The sequence below is a fragment of the Heptranchias perlo genome, chromosome 16 (assembly GCF_035084215.1).
Source record: "Heptranchias perlo isolate sHepPer1 chromosome 16, sHepPer1.hap1, whole genome shotgun sequence".
NCBI classification, from domain to species: Eukaryota; Metazoa; Chordata; class Chondrichthyes; order Hexanchiformes; family Hexanchidae; genus Heptranchias; species Heptranchias perlo.
Genome location: NC_090340.1, coordinates 65,774,006 through 65,787,040, shown reverse-complemented (window position 1 = coordinate 65,787,040; position 13,035 = coordinate 65,774,006). Strand labels below are relative to the sequence as shown.

Sequence of the window (13,035 nt, the reverse complement as noted above, 5' to 3'; positions counted from 1 at the left end):
GGCAGGTGCGGCCGAGGCCCAGGGGCAGGTGCGGCCGAGGCCCAGGGGCAGGTGCGGCCGAGGCCCAGGGGCAGGTGCGGCCGAGGCCCAGGGGCAGGTGCGGCCGAGGCCCAGGGGCAGGTGCGGCCGAGGCCCAGGGGCAGGTGCGGCCGAGGCCCAGGGGCAGGTGCGGCCGAGGCCCAGGGGCAGGTGCGGCCGAGGCCCAGGGGCAGGTGCGGCCGAGGCCCAGGGTGCTCCAACTTTACCTGCTGAAAATCCAGGAAGCGATGCACAACACTGAACACAAACAAAGGAGCCGATGAGCTGGAGGACTGAACGCTCTTTGTGACACTCGCCCAGGGCTGCACTGTGACAATGGTCAACTCACGGAAATGCCAGTATTCACTGCGTTCATCCATTGAGTGAGGTCCTGAGTCTGGGGCTGCCTGATCCTGCTGTTCTTTATAATGAGTAACTTCAGGAAACATTTTAATCACCCGCCCACGGGTGTTAACTGATAGATGGGGAGTTGATGGGACCAATGCCCCCTCCCAAGAGCGCTGTGTGGAGTGCCTGGGCTGCAGGGTTTCGACGTATAGTAGTTGACAGATTGTGGAACTCACCTGCAAGGTGTTGCTGAGGACAAAGTGACCGAACCTTTCGCAAAGGATGGCCACCAGCTGCAGAATGATCAGCTGCTGTTCCTGCTGCTCCTCCCACCGCGTTCGACACTGCTCCAGCTCACGAAGACTATCACCGAGGGCTGGTGCAGGGTTGCAATTGGCCTCTCCTGCCACGCCTGTAAGGCCCTGCAGCGAGCAGACACACACATGCATTACCGCTCGGTGAAACTGCACTTCAAGTACCAGCACCGTCAGACCAGTGTCCAATGCCACTCACACAAACTACACTCTGTCCAAAGTTCAGCGGTTTACGTCATTCGTTGCTCCACCAGTACATCAGCTGCCATTATTGCTGAATTCCACTACACTTCCTCATCCCACTGCAGGGTTATTGCCACTATCAGCGCTGCTCCTTCATCAGCCTGTAAGACAGACTTGGTCCCAAGCAAGTTCCTGTGCCCATACCCTTAACTGGTGTCCCACTCCCTGTCCCAGGGATATATCACTCCATTATGCTGGGCCCTAACATTCCCCTCATACAACTGCACCATTCAACCCTTCTTGTAAAGGTCACAGCACAGTCAGAGTCCCCCGGAGTGGATACCAAGCACACTGTGAACTGCAGCATCATACAGTGTCTGTCGGAATCCCAGGATCACTGATCCCACTGGCCACTTTCCGATTTTTAAACAGATATTCATGGTTCAATAAATTTCTGAAAAACTGTGGGAAACATCACAACCCAAGGGAGGGGCACATGGTGTACCCCCAGTTTGTGGCCCGAGGAATTCAGCTGACCCAATACCCAGCTCCAACGGGGCTCAGCCATGGCTAGTGAGTAGCTGGGTCACATAGAGCAATTAGGCCCAGGTACCATCCCTGGGCTGTGCTGTTAGCTGATCCCGGCCAGCATCCAGATCAGGGGCTACAATAGGCCTTGGCTCTACTGGACTAAGGAGGGGAGAAAGTCAGACAGGGCTCCTGCCTGTCGGGGCTGTTCAGTGGCCCCTGCTGGAACATGCCACTTGAGTGAACTGTCCTGCACTAAGAGCCAGCGTCTTCAGCAAATACTGACACGAAAACAGCCTGACCCAAAGATCGGTGGGCCTGTTAACCCTTCCTATGCTGCAGGACTTGGCTCCATTACATATCCAGAGCAGCCTCTTTGCTGTTCTCTGTTCCCAGGCTCCAGGATCCAGTTTGTTCTTACGTGTTTTTTGGAGCAGGAAGCAATGTCACAGGAGGTCTGGTCCCTCCTCTCCCCTCAGAGCTGTATGCTGTAGTTTTAACCCCATTTTCCCAGGGCCCACAGCCAAAAGCCAAGCAAACTCTGATCAGAATGAACTCGGTGTAACCTTACAATAAACAGTGGCATAAGTGCTTTATGAGGAGAGCTCAACATCTGTTCAAGTAATGGCATAATACAAACAAGCAGGGGCACACGGCCAAGGGGCAGCAGTCAGTGTTGCCTGTGCCCAGGAGACACACTGTGAAGGGCAGACCCGAGGCACTGTGTCACCACCACTGTCCGACCTACCTTCAAACACTCGATGAAGAAATCTCCTGCAATGCTGCCCTCCCGCAGGCCGCTCAGTAAATCTGTTAGGCACTCTGTCTGCCACTGGTCGGAGGAGACTTTCTCATACAAGGCCTCATCTTCGTCACTGATTAAAGCAAACACAGATTGATCAGAAAGTTCCTGGGGTCAGGGGTGAGGTTGAACTGGAAATCACATGCACTGTAATATGGGAGGGGGGGTGGCGGAATGGGGCAGTGTGGAGGGGGCGTGTGACAAGATTATGGGTCTGCACTACATCAAAGGTCTGAGGCCAGGTTTTTGTGTCCCATGGTCAGGATCTGTCCTTCAGTCATCCAGAGGGACAGTAGACATTTCTGGGTTGCAACAAGAAACCTCCAGACCTACACATGTCTGTGTAGCTCTTTCCCAGTGACATGGGGTGTGTTTATCTGCAGCAGTGGGAGCTCATCATTTGTACCAAGCTTGTCTGTAATACAGGTAGGAAAACCTCAGTCACAAACTGATGACAAATTCTAAAATATTAATGATAAATTCTGCATGTGACTGTGCTGTTTACATCTCGACCCAGGAGCATTCAGTTCTGTCTACTTAACCTAAATCCAGAGCCACTTGTTCAGTGTAACACAAAAGTCCTCCCTTAAGTGTAAAAACTGTTTTCTCCCCTTCTCCTTTTTCAGCTAATACAGCCAATACTTTAGATTATAAATTCCCATCCTGTGCTGCCCACCACAGCCTTGGAGGTGCAATTAGGGATGGGCAATAAATACAGCCTTGCCTGTGTTACCCACACCCCGAGAACAAAGACAGGTCTGTCAGAAACGCTCAGGTACACTTAGCCTGCAGCATCCTCGGGCTGTGTGGCCCCAACTCAGCCCCCTCTCACTCCCTGTGAATCACCACCAGTAAGTACTGGATGTGCCCCTCACTGCCAGTCCTGGATCGAGCTCCTGCCCAACCTGCATGCAGGCAGGAATTCCTGACCTGGTTTTACTGGAGCAGGAATTTCCTATCTTCGATGTGTAGCAGAGTCTGTTCTGGAGCTAAAAGGCAGCTTCAGGTAGGAGTCAGAGCTGGGACCGACATTGAAGAACAAATAGAGGAGGGAGTGGACGTATGGGCAGTGGGGAGGGGAATGACGAGAGTGAGCCCATTGCCAGCCCTGAAGAAGCTGCAAACATGCAATGTCTGCAATGCCTCTTATGGAATTTTTTAAATCATCTCTCCAAAATTGAAACTATCCACTGGGCTGCCTCAGCCTCTAGCCCAGCAATCATTCAGCCCCAAACTCCAGCCTTGACCCCACAATGCTCTGTAGCTTCTCCCTCATCTCCACAATCAGACTCATCTCCACCCTCGAGAATCACACTTTGTCCCCGACCCAGCTCCTAACCTCTTAATTACCTTTCCTAGGCCTAAAGCAGCCCAACATCATTAACTGTTCCATAAAAAGCCCACTGTCAAGCCTTCTGTTCTCTCCACCTACCATCCCCTTTGTTAGGTTTTTGACTGTGTTGTCACCACCAGACTTGGAAAGGTCTGGTCTAATAAATAAAAGTCAGCATGAATTAGTTAAAGGAAAATCATGTTTGACTAACTTGATTGAGTTCTTTGATGAAGTAACGGAGAGGGTTGATGAGGGGAGTGCGGTTGATGTTGTGTATATGGACTTTCAAAAGACATTTGATAAAGTGCCACATAATAGACTTGTTAGCAAAGTTAAAGCCCATGGGATTAAAGGGGCAGCATGGATATAAAATTGTCTAAGGAACGGAAAGCAGAGAGTAGTGGTGAACGGTTGTTTTTCAGACTGGAGGGAAGTATACAGTGGTGTCCCCCAGGGGTCAGTATTAGGACCACTGCTCTTTTTGATATATATTAATGACCTGGACTTGGGTATAGAGGGTATAATTTCAAAATTTGCAGATGACACGAAACTCGGAAATGTAGTAAACAATGAGGCGATCTTATTGAAACATATAAGATTGTGAAGGGTCTTGATCGGGTGGATGCAGTAAGGATGTTCCCAAAGATGGGTGAAACTAGAACTAGGGGGCATAATCTTAGAATAAGGGGCTGCTCTTTCAAAACTGAGATGAGGAGAAACTTCTTCACTCAGAGGGTGGTAGGTCTGTGGAATTTGCTGCCCCAGGAAGCTGTGGAAGCTACATCATTAGATAAATTTAAAACAGAAATAGACAGTTTCCTAGAAGTAAAGGGAATTAGGGGTTATGGGGAGCGGGCAGGAAATTGGACATGAAGCTGAGTTCGGATCGGTCAATGCCCTGTGGGTGGCGGAGAGGGCCCAGGGGCTATGTGGCCGGGTCCTGCTCCGACTTCTTGTGTTCTTTAGATTTGTGGTTGGGATCAGATCAGCCATGATCTTATTGAATGGCGGAGCAGGCTCGAGGGGCCGATTGGCCTACTCCTGCTCCAATTTCTTATGTTCTTATGTTAATAGGATAGTAACAGACTTCAGGAGGACAGAGACAGACTGAAGAAATGGGCAGACACCTGGCAGTTGAAAGTTAACACAGAGAAGTGTGAAGTGATTCATTTTGGTAGGAAGAATGAGGAGAGAAAATATAAACTAAATGGTACAATTTTAATGGGGATGCAGGAACAGAGAGACCTGGGGGTGCACGTACACAAATCTTTGAAGGTGGCAGGACAAGTGGAGAAGGCTGTTAAAAAAGCACACGGGATCCTGGGCTTTAGTAACAGAGGCACAGAGTACAAAAGCAAGGACGTTATGCTAAACCTTTATAAATCACTGGTTCGGCCTCAGCTGGAATAGTGTGTTCAATTCTGGGCACCACACTTTAGGAAGGATGTCAAGGCCTTAGAGAGGGTGCAGAAGTGATTTACTAGATGAGGGACTTCAGTTATGTGGAGAGACCAGAGAAGCTGGGGTTGTTCTCCTTAGAACAGAGAACGTTAAGGGGAGATTTGATAGAGATGTTCAAAAGTCATTTCTTCAGAGGGCGGTGAATCTTTGAAATTCTCTCCCCCAGAGGGCTGTGGAGACTCAGTCATTGAGTACATTCAAAACAGAGATCGATAGATTTCTAGATATTAAAGACATCAAGGGTTATGGGGATAGTGCAGGAAAATGGCGTTGAGGTAGAAGATCAGCCATGATCTTGTTGAATGGCAGAGCAGGCTCGAGGGGTCGGATGGCCGACTCCTGCTCCTATTTCTTATGTTCTCATGAACGGTTTTGACAGAGTAAATAAAGAAAAACTGTTTCCAGTGGCAGGAGGGTCGGTAACCAGAGGACACAGATGCAAGATGTTCAGCAAAAGAACCAGAGGAGACATGAAACATTTTTTTTATATAACGCAGTGAGTTGTTATGATCTGCCTGAAAGGGTGGTAGAAGCAGATTCAAAGATAACTTTCAAAAGGGAATTGGATAAATACTTGAAGGGAAAACATTTACAGGACTATGGGGAAAGAGCAGGGGAGTGGGACTAATTGGATAACTCTTTCAAAGAGCCGGCACAGGCACGATGGGCTGACTGGCCTCCTCCTGTGCTGTACCTACTATGATACTATGACTCTGTGCTCACCTCTCCCTCCATTCTCTGTTCAAATCTCCTCAGTTTGGTTTCCAAACCACCTAATAACATCTTCTGTCACTGCAACCACAGGGCGTTATTCCTCCCAAAACTTTTTGTGCTTTTCCACATGGTCGAGCCTCTGTGGTCCATCTCTGGAGCACTACATTTGCACGGTTCCATTCCCACCTCTCCCAAAATAGCCACCACGTCTCTTGCAATGGTTTCTTCTCTTGTGCCTTCACCTTCTCTCCTTGGCCCTCTCCTATTCCTCGTCTATATGCAGTCTGTAGGCTCAGGCTTGGCTTCCATACATGTGCTAATGAGGTTTCTAGTTCTCCAGCACCACCGACTCCCCAACCAGGCTTTTCAATTGGTTGCCCAACGTCAAATCGCAAATGAGGCAGAGACTCCCACAATTTCACACTAGTAATAACCATAACCTCTGCAACCTCATCCCCATTTCCACCCATCCCTTATCCACAGTGCACAGCCTCAGTATGACCCTGAGCTCAGCTCCAAGCCCCATTTCCTATCCATCAATAAAACTGCTAGTTTCCACCTCCACATAACTTGCTTTGACTCTTAATGCCTCTGAAAATCCTCATCCATGCCGTTGTCACTTCTGCAACAATTTGCATTCATATAGCACCTATAATGTAGATAAATGTCCCAAGGTGCTGCACAGGACCATAATCAGACAAAAATGGTCACCGAGCCAAAGGAGGAGATAGGAGCTATTAGGTCGGGTGACTAAAAGCTTGGTCAAAGAGGCAAGTTTTAAGGAGCGTTTTAAAGGAGGTGGAGAGGCAGAGAAGTTTAGGGAGGGAATTCCAGAGGTTAGGGCCTAGATGGCTGAAAGCACGGCCACCAATGGTGGGGCATGCACAAGACTACAGAATTGGAGGAGCGCAGAGATCGCAGAGGGTTGTAGGGCTGGAGGAGGTTACATAGATAGGGAGGGGCGAGGCCATGGAGGGACTTGAAAACAAGGATGAGAATTTTAAATTCGAGGCACTGCCGAACCAGGAGCCAATGTAGGTCAATGTGCACAGGGGTGATGGGTGAACGGGACTTGGTGCAGGTTAGGATTCGGGCAGAGTTTTGGATGAGCTCAAGTTTATGGAGGGTGGAAGATGGGAGGCCAACCTAGAGAGCATTGAGATAGTTGAATCTAGAGGTAACAAAGGCATGGATGAGGGTTTGAGCAGTTGAGCTGAGGCAGGGGCGGGGGCGGAGACAAGCGATATTACAGAGATGGAAGTAGGCGGTCTAGGTGATGGTGAGGATTTGGGGTCAGAAGCTCAGCTCAGGGTCAAATAGGATGCCTAGGTTGCAAATGGTCTGGTTCAGCCTCAGACAGTGGCCAGGGAGAGGGATGGAATTAGCAGCTAGGGAACGGAGTTTGTGGTGGGGGCCGAAGACAATGGCCAGGGAGAGGGATGGAATCAGCAGCTAGGGAATGGAGTTTGTGGTGGGGGCCGAAGACAATGGCTTCGGTCTTCCCAACGTTTAACTAGGGGAGATTGCGGCTCATCCAAGACTGGATGTCGGACAAGCAAACTGGCAATGGAGGGGCCAAGGGAGGTGGTGGTGAGGTACAGCTGGGTGTCATCAGCATAAATGTGGAACCTGGCATTGTGTTTTCGAATGATGTCGCCATGGTGCAGCATGTAGATGTGAAATAGGAGGGGGCCAAGGATAGGTCCTTGGGGGACTCCAGAGGCAACAGTGTGGGAACAGGAAGAGAAGCCATTGCAGGTGATTCTCTGGCTACGACTGGATAGATAAGAGTGGAACCAGGTGAGGGCACAACTCTCATCCCCCTGCCAACCCCACAGTGAAAGTGGGGTTGGCAGGGGGATGAGTTGTGAGAAAGACAAGGAAGTGATCAAAGATGGCCTGTTCTATGATTGAAATGATGGGAAGAGAGAGTCCACGTGGGATGGCAAGGTGGAGGGGATGGCCATGAATATGGAGGGAGACGTTAAGGGAGGATAGCAGGGCAGTGAACTCAGAGGAGAGAGAGCAAGGTAAGTTAAGGCTCAAGGCTCGAATTCTCCACCACTCTCTTCACCGACCTTCCCTTCTTCCCCCTAATTAAACAGATTGTCCAAAATTCCTTCAGCTTGGTCATAAGCTGCTCCCGTGTCACACTTGTACTTGTTCACCTCAATTTGCTCCTAACCCCCAATGTACTGAATTGAAAATCATTATCCAGATTTAAAAATCCCACCATGTCCTTGCCCCTCCCTTCCTCTGGGACCCCAACCCTAACCCTGGCTCCCGAACCCTCTCTTCCTCTAGGATCCCTCTAGCACTATGTCCCACAGACACCCTTCACACTTGCTTTGCATTAGCCCTCACTGCTCCACCTTGGGTGGCAGAACTTCAGCTTGTTACCTCTCTCCTCACCTTCAAAGGCCTCCTGAGAACCTACCTCTCTTTGGTAATGCATTTGGTCATCTCTCTGAATTCCTTCCCACCACTGCTCAGCCTCAGTTTCTGCCTCTGTGAAGTTCTACGGGATGGTTTACTATGTTAAATGTACTGTATAAATGCCAGTTGTTGTAGATTTTTCCCCTTCCTAGCCCAGGACACAGAGGTCAATTGCAGCATCCTATTGCTGTCCTAGGCTGGGATCAGCTAAGCCAGTGCAGCCACAGGATTGAACCTGGGAGAGGATGATACAGGGATTGAAGTTAAGGAGGAGGAGTGTGAAATATTGGATGGGATAAACAGTGAGAGAGGAAGTATTAAGGGGATTAGCATCTTTGAAAGTGGATAAATCACCAGGGCCGGATGAAATGTATCCCAGGCTGTTAAAAGAAGCTGAATAGCTGAGGCTTTAACAATCATTTTCCAAACTTCACTGGATACAGGCGTAGTGCCGGAGGATTGGAGGACTGCTAACGCTGTACTGTTTTTTTTAAAAAAGGGAGCGAGGGATAGACTGAGTAATTACAGGCCAGTCAGTCTAACCTCAGTGGTGGGCAAATTATTGGAATCAATCCTGAGGGACAGGATAAACTGTCATTTAGAAAGGCACGGACTAATCAAGGACAGTCAGCACGGATTTGTTAAGGGGAGGTCGTGAGTGACTAACTTGATTGAATTTTTCGAGGAGGTGACAAGGAGGATCGATGAGAGTAGCACGATTGATGTAGTCCACATGGATTTTAACAAGGCTTTTGACAAGGTCCCACATGGCAGATTGGTCAAAAAAGTAAAGGCCCATGGGATCCAAGGGAATGTGGCAAATTGGATCCAAAATTGGCTCAGTGGCAGGAAGCAAAGGGTAATGGTCGACGGGTGTTTTTGCAACTGGAAGGCTGTTTCCAGTGGGGTGCCGCAGGGCTCGGTACGAGGTCCTTTGCTTTTTGTGGTATACATTAACGATTTGGACTTAAATGTAGGAGGCATGATTAAGAAATTTGTGGATGACACAAAGATAGGCCGTGTGGTTGATAGTGAGGAGGAAAGTTGTAGACTGCAGGAAGATATCAACGGACTGGTCAGATGGGCAGAAAAGTGGCAAATGGAGTTCAATCCGGAGAAGTGTGAGGTAATGCATTTGGGGAGAGCAAACAAGTCAAGGGAATACATAATAAATGGGAGGATACTGAGAGGTGTAGAGGAAGTGAGGAACCTTGGAGTGCATGGCCACAGATCCCTGAAGGTAGCAGGACAGGCAGATAAGATGGTTAAGGCATATGGAATATTTTCCTTTATTAGCCGAGGCACAGAATATAAAAGCAGGGAGGTTATGCTGGAACTGTGTAAAATACTAGTTAGGCCACAGCTTGAGTACTGTGCACAGTTCTGGTCACATTACAGGAAGGATGTAACTGCACTAGAGAGGGTGCAGAGGAGATTAACGAGGATGTTGCCAGGACTGGAGAATTTTAGCTATGATGACAGATTGGATAGGCTGGGGTTGTTTTCCTTGGAACAAAGGAGGCTGAGGGGTGATTTAATTGAGGTGTATAAAATTATGAGGGGCCCAGATAGAGTGGATAGGGAGGACCTATTTCCCTTAGCATAGGGATCAATAACCAGGGGGCATAGATTTAAAGTGATTGGTAGAAGGATTAGAGTGGAAATAAGGAAAAAAATTTTCATCCAGAGGGTGGTGGGGGTCTGGAACTCACTGCCTGAGAGGGTGGGAGAGGCAGAAACCCTCAGCTCATTTAAAAAATACCTGGATGTGCACCTGAAGAGCCGCGACCTGCAGGGCTACGGACCAAATGCGGGAAAGTGGGATTAGGCTGGGTGGCTCGTTCCTCAGCCGGTGCGGACACGATGGGCCGAATGGCCTCCTTCTGTGCCGTAAACTTTATGATTCTATCCTGGTGTGCAAGGCTCAGCTAGTCACTGGCTTAACCATCTGAGCCATCCAAGTAACCCGCACTTTATATTGTTTTAAACAATTTAAAGGAACCTCATAGGTTTTACAAACATCAGTGCCTGATGTAATAAAATAAACAGAGCAAGAAATTCTCCTCAGTGTCTCCCGATCTCAATCCCTTTCTGCTAACCTGTATTGGTGCTATAATTCATCTTACACAGCACTAATGCGAAACCCTCACCCTCTTACCTTACCGCCGCCTTCACACTGAGTCTCACACCGCCCTCGCTGCCTGCTGTGAAGTGGTACAGCGGGTGTAGGGCAGGAATCGATCGCACCAGGCCTGCGAGCTGCTTCAACACCAGTATAGTTACTGGAGGCTCCGATTTCTGCAGGAACCACAGAAGAATCTCTTGGCAAGCAGAGCTGGCAGAAAAAACCCAACTGTTAGCTAATAGCAAGAAGAGGCAATAATTGATTATCAATAGGATACCTTAATAAAATATCCATTGCACAGAACGCCTTGCTGCATTTCACAGGAGGCAGCGAACTGAAGGAAATAGGGCTGATGGCCGGCGCGGACATGATGGGCCGAAGGGCCTCTATCCGCGCTGTATAACTCTATGAAATACAAGGGGATCAAGTGGGGGGAGGGAGAGCAGGGCCATGGGCATAGCTGAAGAATTAGAATTCAAAGAATCTTTTGCGATTCAGCCCAAGCAGGCAGTGGGGAAGTGGGGCAGAAACCAGAATTGCACAGGGTTCAAAGCAACAACGAGCAACCAGTACGGCAATAACAAACCGAACAACACCCAGAAGAACACTGAATGAATGAGAACTTCCCACAGATTACGGCGTTAGTCTGGAATTGGAATCAGGACACTTCAGAAGGTTTATTTGTATCCATGCAAATGAAGGTCAGCTGTAGGGATTCAGGAGGGATCGGGAGAGTATCCACATTAGCTTCCAGCAGAGTGAGAGTGAGTGTGTATGGGTGTCCTCGTGGGTGTGTGCACACGCATGTGTGTTTCCAGGAGTTTAGTGAGACCTCACCTGGAGTACTGTGTACAGTTTTGGTCTCCTTATCTAAGGAAGGATATACTTGCCTTAGAGGGGGTGCAACAAAGGTTCACCAGATTAATTCCTGGGATGAGAGGGTTGTCCTATGAGGAGAGATTGAGTAGAATGGGCCTATACTCTCTAGAGTTTAGAAGAACGAGAGGTGATCTCACTGAAACATATGAGATTCTGAGGGGGCTTGACAGGGTAGATGCTGAGAGGCTGTATCCCCTGGCTGGAGAGTCTAGAACTAGGGGACATAGTCTCAGGATAAGGCGGCTGTCATTTAAGACTGAGATGAGGAGGAATTTCTTCACTCAGAGGGTTGTGAATCTTTGGAATTCTCTACCCGAAAGGGCTGTGGATGCTGAGTCATTGAGTATATTCAAGACTGACATTGATAGATTTTTAGACTCTAGGGGAATCAAGGGATATGGGGATCGGGCGGGAAAGTGGAGTTGAGGTCGATGATCAGCCATGATCTGATTGAATGGCGGAGCAGGCTCGAAAGGCGAATGGCCTACTCCTGCTCCTATCTCTCATGTTCCTTATGGGTGCGTGTATGTGTGTGTGTGTGTGTATGCGAGCATGTTGGGAAGACCCATTTTGTTGTGATACAGTGCACACTCTGCCCCCTCTCACTGATGCGAATGGTTCAATGGTCCAAAGCCAGCTCAGGGTCATGTGGTATGTGAACTTTAGACAATGTAGTGGATTCAGAAAGCATCCACACTAGCCTTAACACAGCTAACTACCAATGCCGAAACCATTGCTGCAGGTCTGGGGTCCTCATAAGTTCCAATGCGGAGGGGCCCCTACAAATACTGATATACTCTATTGTGGACCCTTGGCTCCAACTTCAGAAAGACAGTGTCAGCTGCTCAAAGGAAAATGATGGGATTACAGCAGGAACCATTATTAGCATTCAGCAGCTGCAATAACATGCTATTAGCAAAGAACTTGCATTTATATAGCGCCTTTCACCTTCTCGGGATGTTTCAATCGTTACTTTTTTTTTAAATGCAGTCACTGCTACGTTGGCTAATAGGTAGCCTATTTGCACACAGCAAGATCCCACAGAGAGCAGCAAGATAAATGAGCAGTTAATCCGTTTTTTAAAATTTGTTCTTGGGACGCCAGTGACACTGGTAAGTCAGTATTTATTGCTCATCCTTAGTTGCCCTGAAAACATTAAGAATCAATGAGGTAATGAGATTGGAGTCACATGTCGGCCAGACCAGGCAGGGTGGCAGGTTCCCTTCCCGCGAGGATTTCAGTGAATCAGTTCGGTTTTCATGACAATCCATGATGGTCATTTTTTCTTGTGCCAGCCCACAAATTGACTGAATGTATTTTCACAACTTTCTATGGTAGGATTTGAACTCAGAGCCTTTGGGTTGTCAGCCCAGTACCAGAACCATCAGGCTCCCGTACCCTCGTTTTGGTGGCGCTAGACGATGGATAAATGCTGGTCAGGTTATTAGGTGACATCTCCTGCTCTTCACGGGATCATTTACATCCACTTGAACAGGCAGATGGGCCAAAAGATGCACCTATGATGATGCAGCACTCCCTCAGTACAGCACTGAAGTGCCAGCCTAGAATATGTGCTCAATTGCTGGAATGGGGGCCTGAACCCACAAGCCTCTGACCCAGAGGTGAGTTACCAACTGACCCAAACTCACATTCACCTGCAAGGGAATCAGCAGTTGGAGCAAAATCACTGCCGCCTGTTGAAGATCTAGTTGTGACCTGCGTGGGCTGCTCCAGGATTTGTGCACCAGTTTCTCAATCAAGTGAAGATGACTCAGAACACCACAATAAAAATTCAAATGATTATAGCCACAAAATACTATCTCAACAGGTAAAACAGAGTGTGGGCAAGTTCATGGAGGACGGGAATCTGCCTGAGGTACGTATCAACCTGACG

At 48.6% G+C, this 13,035-nt stretch overlaps 1 protein-coding gene across 1 annotated transcript in view; it reads right to left on the bottom strand.

Moving 5' to 3' along the window:
- Window positions 1–13,035, bottom strand: part of tango6 (transport and golgi organization 6 homolog (Drosophila)) — a 151,733-nt gene that overhangs the window by 84,113 nt on the left and 54,585 nt on the right. Inside the window, exons 9-11 of the mRNA XM_067998237.1 lie at window positions 10,296–10,472; window positions 2,140–2,266; window positions 603–788 (exon numbers count right to left, since the gene is read on the bottom strand). Of these exons, the coding sequence (XP_067854338.1) occupies window positions 603–788; window positions 2,140–2,266; window positions 10,296–10,472 (490 nt within the window). The remainder of the gene's footprint in view (window positions 1–602; window positions 789–2,139; window positions 2,267–10,295; window positions 10,473–13,035) is intronic.